Here is a 17,760-nt window from a genome sequence, read left to right on the forward strand (position 1 = left end):
TACAGGAGTCATAGAGCTTATAATTTGGTTAAACACTATGCATGAATGAACAGACATTCCTTCACTTTGGTCATTCATGAAGTATATACTTGATTGTCAAGCTTCATGATTTTCTTCTCATATATGAACTTAACTTCTTGATTGAAATCTCAACCAAACTCCATTACTTATAATGACTGCAAAGAAATTTTTTGTGGATTAAGATGGATAAGTTTAGATTTTGTGACAAATCTCAAATTTGAACATATTTACTTTCTGTTGGGCTGATTACTTGTAAAGTCTTGCTTTTTCTTTTTTTTGCAGGTCAACAGATAAATCAGTCAGATCCTTGGGAGGTCCCAGAAATACTTGTGAATATTACTAAATCAGCACTAAAGACCCTCTCTAATTTAAGATCCAGTCATAACAAAGCAGCTGCACAGTCAGTTGGAGAGAGAGTTCTTGAGAAAGAAGTAACACAATCTGCAGAAAATCAAATTGAAGAAAAAAATGATATATCTTTGATGGGAAGTTCTCAGAATGCAGATCCTTCAGCAGATGAACGTTCTGAGAAAACAATTGTTCATGTAACACAAAGTTTTGAAAAAACATATGTTCTTACAAGAGAAAGTCCAAGAGACACAACTGGTGTTTCAGAGATAGAAAGTCCAGAGACAACAGGTATTTTGTTGACAGAAAGGCCACAAGTCAACAGTAATCCTGTCCCTGAAAGCTCCAAATTATCAGATTCTTCTTTAACAACAGATAGTCCTCTGAAACCTGGGAAAAGTCCACAACAGGTATCTGCTTTAGAGAGTGAAATTCTTCAGTGGTTTGTAAAACTTCATACTCCAACCTTAGAGTCCACATCACAAGCAGGGATATCTGAAGAACTCAGCAATCTTATCGAAAGTCATCGGTCTCAGGTGAGGAGTACACCAGAGGCTCTGCTTGAAAAGTTCAAAACCCTTGCGACAACTACTACTGGTAATGTTTTGGTTCAGTCACACCCCTTCCAACCTGTTGTTCAGTTCACAGCACTGTCAACGGATGAGGATGCACACCCTTACGATGCACCCGAAAGTTGTATCGGAGCGATGGAAACCTGTGGAGAAACTCAGCACGAGGAGACAGATCTTTACAAGGGCATTGCATCCAGTTATTTTAGTGACAATTCATGTGATTCCAGCAACAACAGTAAATCTGCATCTATCAATGAGGAAAATCAAGAGAACATACCCCGGCCCTTGAGTCCTATTGTAAAAGTGAAGTTCGCAAAAACAAAAGTCACTAAAGGAGAGGCCTCAAAACAGATTAGCAGAAAGAGAAAACTTTCTTCACCTGTTAAAAGCAGTCCTGCTAAGAAAGTAGCCAGAAAGTCATCTGTCAAGTCTGTATCTTCACCAAAAAATTCTGTTACATTGTCCAGGAAACAAAATGCAACAGGAGGAGATGGAAAGGGCAGGAAAGGGAGCATAAAGCTTGCAGTCCGAAAAGTTCCAAAAATATCACCAAGCAAATTGATGGCATCCAGAAAGAGAAAGATGGAAGCTGAGAAGAAAAGAAATACCAATAATTCAAACATTGACAAAGATTTGAAAATGAATACATCATCTGAGACATTTATACAGGCTCTGTTGAATTATAGCCAAAGTGAAAACAAAGTAACTACAACACGATTCAGAGAAGGAGACTATGTGTGCTCCCTCTGTGGGCTTAGATTCAAAACTGAACAAAGATTTGAAAAGCACAAGCAACTGGATAATTGTCTTTATGTGTGTCCTTATTGCTATAAAGTGTACAATGTGAGTAACTACTCAAATTATAAGGCTCATCTAAGAGTTCATGAAAATAATAAACCCTTCAAGTGTGACGAGTGTGAGAAGGCTTTTAACTGGGAGGCAGATCTTAAGAACCACAAAATTATTCACACAGGTCTTCGTCCATATGTCTGCAAGGTTTGTCTTAAATGCTTTACCAATCCTCATTACATGAAAACTCACATACTTAATATGCATACTGGAAAGCCGAAAGCTTTCCTATGCGATATATGTGGCACGGGTTTCAAGTTGAAAGGAAACTTGTTGGATCATGTTAGAACAGTCCATGCCACTTTTCGGGCTTTTTCTTGTAAACAGTGCAGCAAAGCCTTTAAGTGCAAGTCTCATCTCATCAAACATGCAGCTCGTCATCAGCCAGTTACGTTTCCATGTGATGAATGTAACAAGGTGTTTGTGGAGGAGAAGTATCTTGAAAAACACAAGAAGAGGCATAAGAAAGCAAAGTGAAACATTTTCACATCATCGTTTGGTAGATGCTGGAGCTCAGATGGACAATTATTTACAACTGCAAAAACATGCCATTGTGTGTTCACTACTAAGCCTCAGGCCCATTTAAATAAATTCTTAATGCCATCAAACATTTACATGAGCCAACAGATTTCAATATTAGTGTAAAAAATTTCATGACTGCTTTTAGCTGTACCGATAAGCAAAGTAGAACCTTCATGTCACTTTTCTAGAGGTGGCAGAATGATAAAGTTATGTGATGAAGTTTTTGATAAACTTGAATATTGAGGAATACATAAACATGTTGAAGCTGGTGGGACACCTGACCTGGGATCATAAAACTCGTTAGATTTTATTTCAGTCAATCACAAATGACTTGCTTTTGAAAAGTTGTTTCTGTTTGACTGATAGTGAAAACTCATATCAAGCCCAAGCTCAGAATTTTAAGATTTCCAGGTCAGATTCCCTGGAATAATTGTTCTTGTCTTTTTTGCCATTTAGCCTTGCTTCCAAAGTCTTTTTCTGAATGTGCATTCAAGATACATCATCTTCATTTGGAATGAGTAGCATATTATTGTTGCCATGGATTTTCTTTATGTTAGAAAATAAATTGTTAGCTACCTGGCCGCAAGGCCAAGGGAGTTTATATTATGACCCAACATACATTGGCCAGGCATCAACAACAAAAGTTTGGTACCGTGCTGGAGTTGATATTTCTGATCCAGTTTCCATCAAACTTGAAATGTGGGTTTATATTATACAAATCATTCTCACGAGTTGGATAATGTGAGACCATGCATCAGATGCCTTGCCTTGTCACGATTCTGAAGATCAAATTTCTGGTCCTGTTTTGATTAATCTTGGAATGTATGCTTACATCATGAAGATCATATTAATGAGGTGGTCTTCCATCTGATTGACTGAGCTTGTCACCACTCTTTAAACCTATTTTTGATCTAATTTGATTAAACATCAAATATAGATTTGTATAATCAAGACCCTGCTTGAGTTCATTAATGCACAGGAACCATGCATATTAATCATACAGTCTTGCATATGATTGGGTGAGCATGCTACCCCTCTTGAAACCGTGTTTCTGATCCAGTTTTGATTAAACTTGGTACGTAGGCTACATCATTAAGATGAACACTTTTAACAACTATATCACTGATATTTTTTAATCAAACTTGGTGTGTAGGCTTACGGCTTACATCAGTAAGTTGAACACTTTAACAATTCGATCTCTGATATTTTTAATCAAACTTGGTATGTAGGCTTACATCATCAAGATATATAATGTTTTCTATTATGAACAAGATCATCATATTAATGAAGTGATCTTTCTTGCATATGATTGGCTAAGGATCTTGCCATATTTCTGACCAGTTCATAAAATGGACTTGGTATAGAGGCTAATCAAGATGTTGGATTTTTTTTATGAGCAAGACTTATCTCTATTTATTTGATAATCTTGCATCTGACATGTTTTTGGTTTGGGGTTGTTTTTTTTTTCCAACCCAGCTTTGAGAATATTTTTTTATAGGATTTTGATCATCAAACTTGACCCATGTCGTCAAGATCTTGTTAGATTATGAATATGAGTGAAATTCATGCAAAATAATGATGTAACTCTTCTTCTGGTTCGCTGATCATTCAGTAGCCTAGCAACTACTGATAAAAGTTTGGTCAGTCTTGTTAAATAGTCTTATGTAGATGTTGGGCATGTTTAGTAATTACCAAACTCTATGCATAATAATAATAAGAAAATCTCGTATCTGATTGGTTGTTATTGTTGCCACTCTGGAGATCAAACTGGAATTGACTCTACCTGAAGTTTTTATTATCATTGTTATGGACTGGTTCTATAACAAGTGAGATCAATGAACATTTATATGTTACATCTCATTTGCTGAGATTGTTAATCTCTTGATCTAGACTTTGTATTTTTTTCTTCTTCCTGTTTTTCTGAAACATGGTAAATGTGTTTATATCATCGAGACTTTTGATGACTTTGATTATTAGTAGTAAGAGACACATACTAATTATGTCTTATGTTCAGAAAGACTTTTTATTAGTATATAGTAAAATTGGTACAATATTTGACATGATATGGTTTGGGAGGTAGTTTGAATGGGATGTGTACTCAGAATACTACAGTTTTGACTGCATAGTGAAATGGTCAGCTATTAAGTTATCTCATCAGGTGAGCAATATTGGGTCCACTTGGGCATCTTGTTCAAGGCCTGTAAGTCCAGAAATTTTCTTCTCTCTCAGAAAACGGATTTTTTTAAAGAGTAATATTACAAACATGATTTTTTTCAAAGCACATTCAAGATTCTGCATCAGAAGCAAATCTTGATAACAAAACTTTTAGCTTCTACTGGACTGCCTGACAAGTCTTGAGGTGATGTTTCCAGCCCTGTTGAGTGTGTCTTATGATTAAAATATGATTATGTCACATGATTAAAATGATTGTCACATAATTAAAATATGATTATGTCACATGATTAAAATGATTGTCACATAATTAAAATATGATCATGTCTCATGATTGAAATATGATCATGTCACATGATTAAAATATGATTTATGTCACATGATTAAAATATGATTATGTCACATGATTAAAATATGATTATGTCACAACAGACCTGAAAGTCATTCATTGTTTTGTTACATTCTTTTTGCTCGATATGTTTTTCTTATGCACAGATGAGAAATTGTTGGAATTAATGTCAACTGTTCCTTAACAGAAGATATTCCTGGTGAAAATATTGTACATATTCCATTACAAACAAATGTACCCATAATTGATTATTCTTATGTTATGTTTTCATATGTCTGTATGTAATGCTTATATCAGAAGCTAGAATTCATTTGTTTAGGGATGAAATGAATATGTGTCATTTCATGCAAAAGGGGCATTTTCTGCATGGCATTTTGACTCTAAAGTCATATTATTTTTTCATTTTCCTTTCATGTGATATAAGCCAAAAATGTAAAATACCATTTATTAATGAATTTTCATGGGTATAAATTATTTTGCTTTTCTAAATAAAATACATTTTTGTTGGTACTTAATTTGTGAGGAGCTGAGGGGTTAAAGCATTGAACTCCTGACCAGTAGGGTGTGGGTTTGATTCCCATAATCAAATCACACCAGACTGACTTCTGTGTTGTTTTCTTGGGCAGGGCATTTCACTTTACCTGCCTTGGTACAATTTAAACTTAAGAGTGTTGTTGTCAAACCAGACAAACATTATATTCATGAATTGCACGAAGGTATTTCCATAAAATGGATATTTGCTCTTTAGGTTTTAAGGTCCATGGTTTGTAGCAGACCGGAACTCCATAAGAATTGATACCTCAAAGAATAGTGAATTCACAGTAAAATGTGAAAGTTCCCTAAAACTCTTTAACCTGACTCCCTATGTAGACTATACACGTATTATAGTACCACCAAAAAATACCTTTTTAATATCAATATTCATTACTCTGGTACCACCAAAAAATACCTTTTTAATATCAATATTCATTACTATGGTACCACCAAAAAATACCTTTTTAATATCAATATTCATTACTATGGTACCACCAAAAAATACCTTTTTAATATCAATATTCAATACTCTGGTACCACCAAAAAATACCTTTTTAATATCAATATTCATTACTCTGGTACCACTAAAAAAATACCTTTTTAATATGAATATTCATTACTCTGGTACCACCACTAAGGCTTTTTTAATATCAATATTTAATATTTTATTACCAACAGTAAGACCTTTCTAATATAAATATTCATTACTTTAATACCACCAATAAGGCCACCCCCTCATGTGCATTTCCTATTGCACCATTTTTAAAATTAGGGTAAGTAAATAGTTTTTTTAATAATAAAAAACAGTATATATAATGTACTAAGCACGTCAGTTACTGGGCTAAACCAGCTCAGTTAGATACACAAGTCAATAAATTTAGGAAATTAAAATTTTTTTTTTACATTATATATTATTATAATTGTTATTATTATTATTATTAAAATGATTAGTATGTATATATATATATATATATATATATATATATATATATATATATATATATATATATATATAATGTACTAAGTACTTCAAGCATTGGACTAATCCAGCTCATTTGGGGGGAGCCAGGGTTGACAACGAATACGGGCAATTGGACAACTGGAAACATTTATTTGGGCCTTAGGATTGTTTAATATCAATATTCAGTATTTTACTACCAACAATAAGACCTTTTTAATATCAACATTTAGTATTTTGGTACCACCAGACGCGCCTTTTTGATATCAACATTTTGTATTTTTGTACCACCAAAAAGGCCTTTTTAATACACAGTATACTATAAAACCACTATCAGGAGCAAAATGTTTTGGCCTAATGGGTCAGTTTTTGGACAGTTTCCTTGTGTCATAAAATGCTGTAAGTTTGCAGTCAGTTTTGTAAAAACTATTTCAGATACTTTACAATCTGCATCAAAAGATAACAAAAATTTTTTTAAATAAGATGTAACATGATGTAGGCTATTTTCAGGTCAAAAGTAATTCTGGATTATGCAAGCATACATTATTTGGTGTTTACCCAGTTGTTAAAGTGAAATCTAGTCATCACAGTGTCTTCCAGCATGACAGCTGATGTCTACTCTTCATCGCAGTTTTATATAATGTATGTAAAATTTTGGTCTTTTGAGAAGTAGATATTATGGGTACTAATACAAGTAGTTGATGTTCTGTTGACCTTGGGGCTTACATCGTTTTTAATTTCTCAATGTGAACCATGTCATTTGGAACATCTTGTTACTTATTATAACTCTTCCTAACACAACTTGCTTTGCTTTACATGACAGACTACTCATTGTGAACCATGTCATTTGGAACATCTTGTTACTTATCATAACTCTTCCTTACAAAACTTGCTTTACTTTACATGACAGGCTACTCAGTGTGAACCATGTCATTTGGAACATCTTGTTACGTATCATAACTCTTCCTAACACAACTTGCTTTACTTTTCATGACGGTTCAAGTCTCGGATTCAGCTAATGTGGGCATGTGAAAAAGCTTTCCAGTAGCTTCTCGTGGGTTGGTGGTTCTTTCGGGAGTTTTCCCGGGTTCTTCCTCCACCATTAGTACTGGTCGCCATGTATAGCCTATCGTGTGCTGAAAAATGCCGTTAAACCCTACAACAACAATGTTTCATGACGGGCTAGTAAAGCAAATTATGCAGGGAATTCCAAGGTTTATCAGATTGTGAATATTTACTGATGCATGTCAGACCTCTTTATTTTAATCAGATTGGACCCTGGATAGAAATGCTCAGTCTGGTCAGAAATATCCAATAAAAAGGCATATTGGTTAGTACATCGACAAAAAATAAAAGATAAAATTTTTGAATAAAAACATAAATTTATGCAAGGTTACAAAATATATTAAAGTTTTGTAGAATTAGATAATTTATTTTCCCTTCTTAAAGATTGAATGTCAGAATTTTTTAAAATTTTCTTGATGTACTCAATACAAATCCCCCCTCTTTCTCTTGAATGGTATTTACTACTATAACATTTGTTACCAGGATTTTGATAGTTTTGTATTTTTCAGGCTGCAGATGTTTGACAAAATGAAGGCATTGATTCTGGAGTGTAATATTTTTTTATAGATTTACTTGTCCATTGGATTGTATATATATTTCAAGAACTGTCAAAACAGAGAACACTTTTTGAGCTTTTATTGATTGCAATACATATTATTAATATATCATTGAAACTATAACACTTTATCATATCTGTTTAATATAACAAGCTTTTATTTCCCTGCCATAAGGCAAAGTTATGTTGTCAGTCTGATACAATTTTAGTTTCTACACATTATCTCAAACTTGTCCACCAGCTGTAGCTACCAAAAATTTGTTGATAGCTTGAACTTGTGGTAAGGAAGAAGCCTGTTGATTCTTGGGCCACAGTGTCAAAGGTCAAGGTCACTGTGACTGACTGCAAAATAACATTAGTTCAACCTCACACTTGGGGTAAGGAAGAAGCCTGTTTGGGATCAGAATGTCAAAAGTCAGTGTCACCAACTGAAGTGACTTTGGGTCTTGACCGTGTATAGAGACCAAAGTTTGTGGAGGGTTTGTATTTAGGCATGGAAGAGGCCTAATCGTGACTGGTCAGGGTCATCATAGCTAAAAGGGAAACCAGTTTTGCACAATAAATTTTATTCAGTATTAAGTTCTTTGACCAAACTTTGGATGGTTTGCACTTAGAGTAATAAAGGAAAATATGGATTATGTCATAAGGTTAGAGGTCATGGTTGTGGTAAGTCTGACATGAAATAATGGTTTCTGCATAATAAGTGTAGGTCAAGACTTCATACTTTGACCCATTGGTTAGTAGTCTCCAGTCAACCACACTGTTGTCAACCACACTGTTGTAGTACCTATATAGAGGACTTAAATGCTAGGAGGATGTATAATGCTTTTTTTTAAATGGCATATGCAGATCTTAAATTTTACAGGCATAGCTCAGTACATGCAAATTCTGCAATCAGGACAGACGTTTTGGACACACTGTCACAACCCTTAAATTTTACAGGCATAGCTCAGTACATGCAAATTCTGCAATCAGGACAGACCTTATGGACACACTGTCACAACCCTTAAATTTTACAGGCATAGCTCAGTACATGCAAAGTCTGCAATCAGGACGGACCTTTTGGACACACTGTCACAACCCTAAAAATTTTACAGGCATAGCTCAGTACATGCAGAGTCTGCAATCAGGACAGACCTTTTGGACACACTGTCACAACCCTTAAATTTTACAGGCATAGCTCAGTACATGCAAATTCTGCAATCAGGACAGACCTTATGGACACACTGTCACAACCCTTAAATTTTACAGGCATAGCTCAGTACATGCAAAGTCTGCAATCAGGACGGACCTTTTGGACACACTGTCACAACCCTTAAATTTTACAGGCATAGCTCAGTACATGCAGAGTCTGCAATCAGGACAGACCTTTTGGACACACTGTCACAACCCTTAAATTTTACAGGCATAGCTCAGTACATGCAAAGTCTGTAATCAGGATGGATCTTTTGGACGCACTGTCACAACTACTTAAATTTTATAGGCATAGCTCATTACATGCAAAGTCTGTAATCAGGATGGACCTTTTGGACACACTGTCACAACCCTTAAATTTTACAGGCATAGCTCAGTACATGCAAAGTCTGCAATCAGGACAGACCTTTTGGACACACTGTCACAACCCTTAAATTTTACAGGCATAGCTCAGTACATGCAAAGTCTGTAATCAGGACAGACCTTTTGGACACACTGTCACAACCCTTAAATTTTATAGGCATAGCTCAGTACATGCAAAGTCTGTAATCAGGACAGACCTTTTGGACACACTGTCACAACCTTTAAATTTTACAGGCATAGCTCAGTACATGCAAAGTCTGCAATCAGGACAGACCTTTTGGACACACTGTCACAACCCTTAAATTTTACAGGCATAGCTCAGTACATGCAAAGTCTGTAATCAGGATGGACCTTTTGGACACACTGTCACAACCCTTACATTTTGTAGGCATAGCTCAGTCCATGCAAAGTCTATAATCAGGATGGACCTTTTGGACACACTGTCACAACCCTTAAATTTTACAGGCATAGCTCAGTACATGCAAAGTCTGTAATCAGGATGGACCTTTTGGACACACTGTCACAACCCTTAAATTTTACAGGCATAGCTCAGTACATGCAGAGTCTGCAATCAGGACAGACCTTTTGGACGCACTGTCACAAACCTTAAACTTTACAGGCATAGCTCAGTAGATGCAAAGTCTGCAATCAGGATGGACCTTTTGGACACACTGTCACAACCCTTAAATTTTACAGGCATAGCTCAGTAGATGCAAAGTCTGCAATCAGGATGGACCTTTTGGACACACTGTCACAACCCTTAAAGTTTACAGGCATAGCTCAGTACATGCAAAGTTTGCAATCAGGATGTCACAACCCTTTATTACCTAAAATAAATTAAAATATTACAAAAGCGTGGACAAGAAAAAGTCCACTCAAATTTGTTATTTTTTTTCAATTCCAAAGACGTAACTTTTTTAAAAAATAACACATTTACCATGAATTCACCTTTATTCTTAGTGTGTCAAGGGGGGGGGGTATTTCATACTACAGTGTACATATTTCGAGATCCTATAAAAGATTATTATTGTTGAAAGAGAAAACGGCACATGTATGAATTGAAGGACTCACAACAAGATCATTTTCACAAACTCAAATTTATTCTCTTAAAAATACACGAAACCAAAGTAATGCAGTGATGCTTTAAACCAGTTCAAGAAATCTTTTCTGGGAAGATGTCAAATAACCATGCCATAATATATCAACTTGTACAATATGTTTTTTCAGCATTCCACAAAAAGAGATCAAAGGTACGCGTAACTATATTATTATTTTAGTGTAGTTTTTTATTTGGGTTTTTTTCCCAATCTATATGGAAGAACACAACTATATAGTAAATAATGCTAGTTCTGTTTCATCTTCTGCATAGTTTGTTCTTTTTTTAAATGTTATTTTGTTTTTCTTTCCTTTTTGACATCACTGTGTTAAATCTGTTTGTAATTTGGTGTTCACATCATAACAGTATTGTTGTATAGTATTTTGGGCCTGTGGCCTGCATTACTAATAAACTATTGTGGGCCTGTGGCCTGCATTACCAATAAACTATTGTGGGCCTGTGGCCTGCATTACCAATAAACTATTGTCATTGTCATTTTAATGTTGCTATGTAAATAAATTCCAGTAAAACATTATTTTCCTTTTTAAGCATGACAGCATTGATTCTGTCCTTTTTAGACCTGTATCTTTGACAGAAGTTTTCATAAGACATCTGTGCTCTTCTGAAAATATCATCTTTGGACTAGTGTTTTTTGTAATCAAAGTGCCATTTAAGGCAGGTTTTACTGTAAATAATTCAGACAGACAGATAGATAGAGGCATTATTAGAACTGTTTTTTCTCAGATCATGTACAGTAAGCATTGAATGTTACCAGTATATATCAATATGTATACTTTGTATTTGTATATTGTTGCTAATGGGTTGTAGGGTGTAAATTTACCCCACAGTGTATAATTTTTCCCTGCTATGAATGTGGAAGTTTTATATTGTGTTACCCTTGTACAATTCTGGGACTATAGGGCCCATAGCAGAGTTGGCCCATTAATGTTCTCTGCCCATAATGAATTCAGCCTACCCAAATTGGTCCATTAATACTTGGCCTATCGGTCCATGATTTATATAATAGTAATGTGTATGCAGTATTCTTTTTCTCTGTGGTCTTTTCATTTTAATCTTTGTACATTTCTTTCAATGGTCATTTATTTGTAATAGATATATAAGGAAAAAAATCATAATCCCAGATAAAATAAATTGTATACTGTATAATCAACATTTTAAAATCTTCTATTTTAATTATTTTATTGAGTTGAAGGTACATGTGTCAATTCTACTACATGTGATTGTAATGTGTTGACGTGTGTGAATCCAATTACAGTCACACGTAGAATCCATATACCATAAATTTTGTATCAACAGTAAATGTTTTCCAGTATTCTAAGTTTAAAATGTCTTTGCCCTTGTAAGGCCGCTAGTAGATTTTTTTTTTTTTAAAGATAAGCATAGAGACCAAGGATCCATTTCTAATTCTTAGTTTGTTTTTTAAAAATTGTATAAAACTTTTTATCTTTCCCTTGTCTATTCCTTCTATCAGTGCTAACCATAATTAACATATGATTTGCATACATTTATTATCAGCATACATATTTAATGTTCTCTTTTCCTTACCTAATTTAGAACCCATAAAAGTCCATAGGATAAACAAATTTCATCTGGAAGATTCTTTTGGATGTCGTTTAAGGTGCCAAGCATTCAACAGTCAGGATTGAATCGATTTGGTTAAGATACATTAATACAAAATTGTAGAACGACAAGTAATATTAAGTTTGAATTGAGTAAATGTACCTGTTTAACCATGTTGGATCAACTTCCTCATTACCTGGACAATTACAGATAGAGGATACAATGAACAGTCTCCTCAGTGAGAATACATTTAACAGTCTCCTCAATGAGAATACATTTAACAGTCTCCTCAATGAGAATACATTTAACAGTCTCCTCAGTGAGAATACATTTAACAGTCTCCTCAGTGAGAAAACATTTAACAGTCTCCTCAGTGAGAAAACATTTAACAGTCTCCACAGTGAGAATACATTTAACGGTCTCCTCAGTGAGAATACATTTAACAGTCTCCTCAGTGAGAATATATTCAAGTCTCCTCAGTGAGAATACATTTAACAGTCTCCTCAGTGAGAATACATTTAAAAGTCTCCTCAGTGAGAATACATTTAACAGTCTCCTCATTGTGAATACATTTAACAGTCTCCTCAGTGTGAATACATTTAACAGTCTCCTCAGTGTGAATTTTTAACAGTCTCCTCAGTGAGAATACATTTAACAGTCTCCGCAGTGAGACTACATTTAACAGTCTCCTCAGTGAAAATACATTTAAGTCTCCTCAGTGAGAAAACATTTAACAGTCTCCACAGTGAAAATATATTTAACAGTCTCTTCAGTGAGAATACATTTAACAGTCTCCTCAGTGAGAATACATTTAACAGTCTCGACAGTGAGAATACATTTAAGTCTCCTCAGTGTGAATACATTTAACAGTCTCCTCAGTGAGAATACATTTAACAGTCTCCTCAGTGTGAATACATTTAACAGTCTCCACAGTGAGAATACATTTAACAGTCTCCACAGTGAGAATACATTTAACAGTCTCCTAAGTGAGAATACATTTAACAGTCTCCTCAGTGAGAATACATGTAACAGTCTCCTCAGTGAGAATACATTTAACAGTTTCCTCAGTGAGAATACATTTAACAGTCTCCTCAGTGAGAATACATTTAACAGTCTCCTCAGTGAGAATATATTCAAGTCTCCTCAGTGAGAATACATTTAAGTCTCCACAGAGAGAATACATTTAACAGTCTCCACAGTGAGAATACATTTAACAGTCTCCACAGTGAGAATACATTTAACAGTCTCCTCAGTGAGAATACATTTAACAGTCTCCTCAGTGAGAATACATGTAACAGTCTCCTCAGTGAGAATACATGTAACAGTCTCCTCAGTGAGAATACATTTAACAATCTCCTCAGTGAGAAAACATTTAGCAATCTTCACAGTGAGAATACATTTAACATCTGACTTTCTTCTCAAGTTATTTGGTACTCGCTACAAAGGAAATAGCAGTGCCATCTTTCACCATTCGAAAGTAGTCTGTCTGTGAAATCTCTAAAATATAATAAAAATGAATTGTATAAATACCACTAAGGATTCCTTAGTGCAGTAAGATGGAATATGTAAAGGACATGATGCTGGAATCATGAGAAGATGTTTGTTAAATTATCCTTCTTAGTTTGTTACAGTTTGCTGAATAACCACAATAATTTATTGTGGAGACTTTATATTTTTAGCGATAACAAGGAAAATGGGCTGAATCTATAATGGGTTGACTCCATTATGGGCCGAGATCTCCAGTCACCCCCTTGTACATCTGGCTTTGTTTAGGTTCCACTAAAAGACTTTAGGTTTTTTTGTATTGTGAATTCCTTGTGCATTTATATTAAGTAACTTAAACAGTCTTTTTTTGCTGGCATTTTAAGGCTATAATGGTAAACTTTCTTTCTTTAGAATGTGCAAGTGAATAAAATTACTGCTACATTAATTGAAGTTGGCCTTTTCTATTTGAAGAATGAATACAAGCCTTTGGCATTACTGTGTCTCCATCCTGTGATAAGCCAGTATCAGATGTACCTAACAAGTATTTTTAAAAGTAAGGTGTGGGCTTATTGTTGGTAAAAGCTTTCTGTTATGAAATTTGCATAAATTTTGTTAAAAGTGGAAGATGATACTGGCAATACCTAGGACTTTGATTCCTACAGTAATCGCATCAGTTTGACTGAATATGCCAGGTGGTTGAGTAATCTAACAGTAATCACATCGGTTTGACTGAATATGCCAGGTGGCTGAGTAATCTAACAGTAATCACATCGGTTTGACTGAATATGCCAGGTGGCTGAGTAATCTAAATGGCTTGCTTCTACAGATCACTCAAACTTTTCACCTCTGTCCACAAGAATTCAAGCCTTGGCTTGACTAATGTTGGCACATGACAATGCTTGCTAGTAGCTTCCAATTGGTCACTGGTTCTTCCTGGGTTCTTCATCCACAAAATAGACCACTCTGGTGGCCTGAGTTGAGCATCCACCTCAGATGCAGGATGTTGCAGGTTGAAACCCCAGCTGAATCATATCAAAGACTTATGAAAGTGGTACTAACAGTTGCCTCGCTAGACACTTAGCATGAAGAGGTTAGTGTTAGGAATGGTCGACCTGGTGTCGGGATAATGCGACTGGGTGGAACAAGATGCTACATGTCTGTGGCATGATGCCCCAGTGCTAGACATCACTATAAACTACCCCACTGCAGACATCTTGGTGATATGATTGAAAAATTGTTAAAGCTACATTAAAAATCCAAATCACACATTCACAAAATATTCGGGCCACCATGGCCAGCCTGTCATGTACTGAAGAAAAGCGTTAAACCCTATAAAACCATAAACCTCAAAGAAGTCTTAGTCTCCCAATGCACCTTCCAAATCTGACAGATTAATTTTGTCTTCACATACGTACTTAGTTGTATTACGCTTCAAGAACCATTCAACTGTGACCTGCAAGGTATGATGTAAAAATCCATAGACACTAGATGTAGCACTGAAGAGTTGGTCAGATTACCTCCATTTTGTGTGTTCTAGCACATTTAAAAAAAAATTTTTTATATCCAGTATAGCAATAGATGATTTACTTTTACTCATATTTTCATGTAGTTTGCTAAAACTAAACTTATAAAGTAGATAAACATTTCAAAAGTTTGGTGTTTTGCTTTGATTCTTGCACAAATTATTACTCTTGTGCTTTACAGTTTTACCTGTCCTGGCCAAATGAGCTTTTGGCCCTTAATTCTGTATATGTTATTCATTATCCATCAGTGTTGTTATGTTTGACTTCTGCAAAGCTGCTCAGCCAATTTCAATCAAACTTTGTATGAATTTTCCTCGGGACATGCCAAGCTAAAATTATGTTCATTGGTTCCCCTTGCATAAATATGTTTTTAGGGCATCCTGTATTAAAAATGTGTCTAATGTGGTTCCCTAAGCGGAGGTGTGGCTTCCATAGCCAACATATGGAAACCATATTTTCAACTTCATAAAAGCTAATTCTGAGCTGAAATGGTATGAATGGTCCTTATGACAAACGTTCTGTCAATGCTTTGTCTTATGTGGCTTCCATAGAAAGTGGGTGGAAAACCTACAAATGATATATTTCTTATATCAAATGTGTCTGTTTTCACTAATATATAAACAAGACTATCTCCAAAACAGCCTTTCTATGTGATGGGTAGAGTCCAAGACTTTATATTCATACAATGGATTTGGAGTTGCTCAAAGTTTGAAAACCAGTTAAACCTGTCAAATACCACTAATTCCATGAAATATTTCTTGCATGGGCATCTTTCATTCCAAAGCACCTGTCTCTTACCACATTTACCTTTTAGACCAATGTGTGCCAGGTGAGTAATATCAGAATTACTTAATCTGTTAAGCTGACTTAAAATTTTTTTCAAAAACTGCTGCTACCACAGAATTTATAAGTGTGATACATTATGAGCAACCTTTTGAAGCTTTTTGAGAAAGATTGGTGTGTCTGGAGAAATACCCTTATTTTTCTTTTATAATTGTCTGCTCAGATATGGAGGTTTCTGTTTAAAAGATTTTTCATACATGAAAACCACATATTGGTATTATGTATTCATATAGCATCATTTATGCATGGCTACATTTAAAAGTTGGCTCAAAAGCTGATGCAGCTATTACCTATCCCTGATATGTTACAAAGAACTCACACATAGCCTATTAAAATTGCAACAGGTTATGAAATTAACATTGATCATATCAAAATTTAATAAATTGATGCTCCTAATGTTACACCAACAGTCAGACATGATCATTGATACATTGAGAGAGAAACAAAGCATACAAATGATAACAGTTATTGGAAAGAATTACAAAATGAATGTATGTTCAAAATACAGATGTGTGATCTCTGAATATTTCCTAACTTTGATATATAGACCACACAGTTAAAATACTGCTCTGGCATCATAAGTGGTTAGAGCATCCGCCTCTGATGCAGGAGGTCATGGGTTTGAACCCTGGCCGAGTTATACCAGAGATTTATACAAATGGTACTAGCAGCTGCCTCACTTGGCGCTCAACATTAAAAGGTTAGCATTAGGACTGGTCAGCCTGATGTCAGGATAATGTGACTGGCTGGGACATAATGTTACATAACTGAAGCATGATGCCCCAGTGCTAAGACATCACAATAAACTGTGAGACTGCAGACATCATAGCAATATGACTGAAAAATTGTTAATGCTACATTACAAACCCAAATCACACACACACTGTGAAAATAAATAGATCTGATCCCTACTTTTAGTCAAAATGAAAGCTCTACAAAACATACACTGTAGTTCTTTAAAATGGTACATGGGAAAAACCCTGCCCCCTTTAAATGTAACCCCTTATCACCTAATATAATATTTCATAAATTTCTACCCAATTTTGGCTGATACTATTTTTCCATAAAAAAATCTGTTATGTAAAGATTAATGAAACTACATTTCTGTACATTGTGAATGGAGACATGTTTTTCAATGTTTGCTCATTTTCCTCCATTGTTGCAAGCATGGGCAAATATTTTTAACACTTTTTTTCTTTATTTACCCATGGATGCCTGTGACAAGATTCCCTCATTTCTTGCCAAATTATGTCATCAGTAACAGAACGCAACAAGTTCTTATACGTCCACAGCTTAACCATGCCATTTTATTGATCGATAAGTGATGGTGTCTGGAAGAGAAACTTTTAGTGGCTAATTGAATCATGCTGAGTCAGCTTTCCAAGAAATGAAACTCTTGATTGTAATGATTTCTTAAGCAGGAATTATGAAACTCGTTATAGGTAGCCCTGAGTATAAACAGAGACAAGTAATTTGCACATGGCTTGCAATGATAATTTTAACCTCTGATAAGTGCCTAAATGATATGTCTAAATCTTTTTATTGACATTTTGAGGCATTTGGGATGATTTGGTCACTTGTAATACAATGAGCTGTAGTGATATAGCTCTTCAGAATGCTTCCCAGGATATATTTCTATTTTCTACATGTTTCTTCATGTAGAAACCTAAACAAGGAAAACTACAGCCCTTTTTCTGCTTTTTTATTCAGAATTTAAAACTATATACTG

At 34.9% G+C, this 17,760-nt stretch overlaps 1 protein-coding gene across 1 annotated transcript in view; it reads left to right on the plus strand.

Annotated features, from left to right (window-relative positions):
• Positions 1-14,110, plus strand: part of LOC149795606 (uncharacterized) — a 61,959-nt gene extending 47,849 nt beyond the window's left edge. Inside the window, exon 9 of the mRNA XM_089965429.1 lies at positions 304-14,110. Within this exon, the coding sequence (XP_089821555.1) occupies positions 304-2,267 (1,964 nt within the window). The 3' untranslated portion in view covers positions 2,268-14,110. The remainder of the gene's footprint in view (positions 1-303) is intronic.
• Positions 14,111-17,760: the final 3,650 nt, after the last annotated feature.

This window comes from Sinohyriopsis cumingii, chromosome 7, assembly GCF_028554795.1.
Source record: "Sinohyriopsis cumingii isolate HCF-2022 chromosome 7, ASM2855479v2, whole genome shotgun sequence".
NCBI lineage: Eukaryota > Metazoa > Mollusca > Bivalvia > Unionida > Unionidae > Sinohyriopsis > Sinohyriopsis cumingii.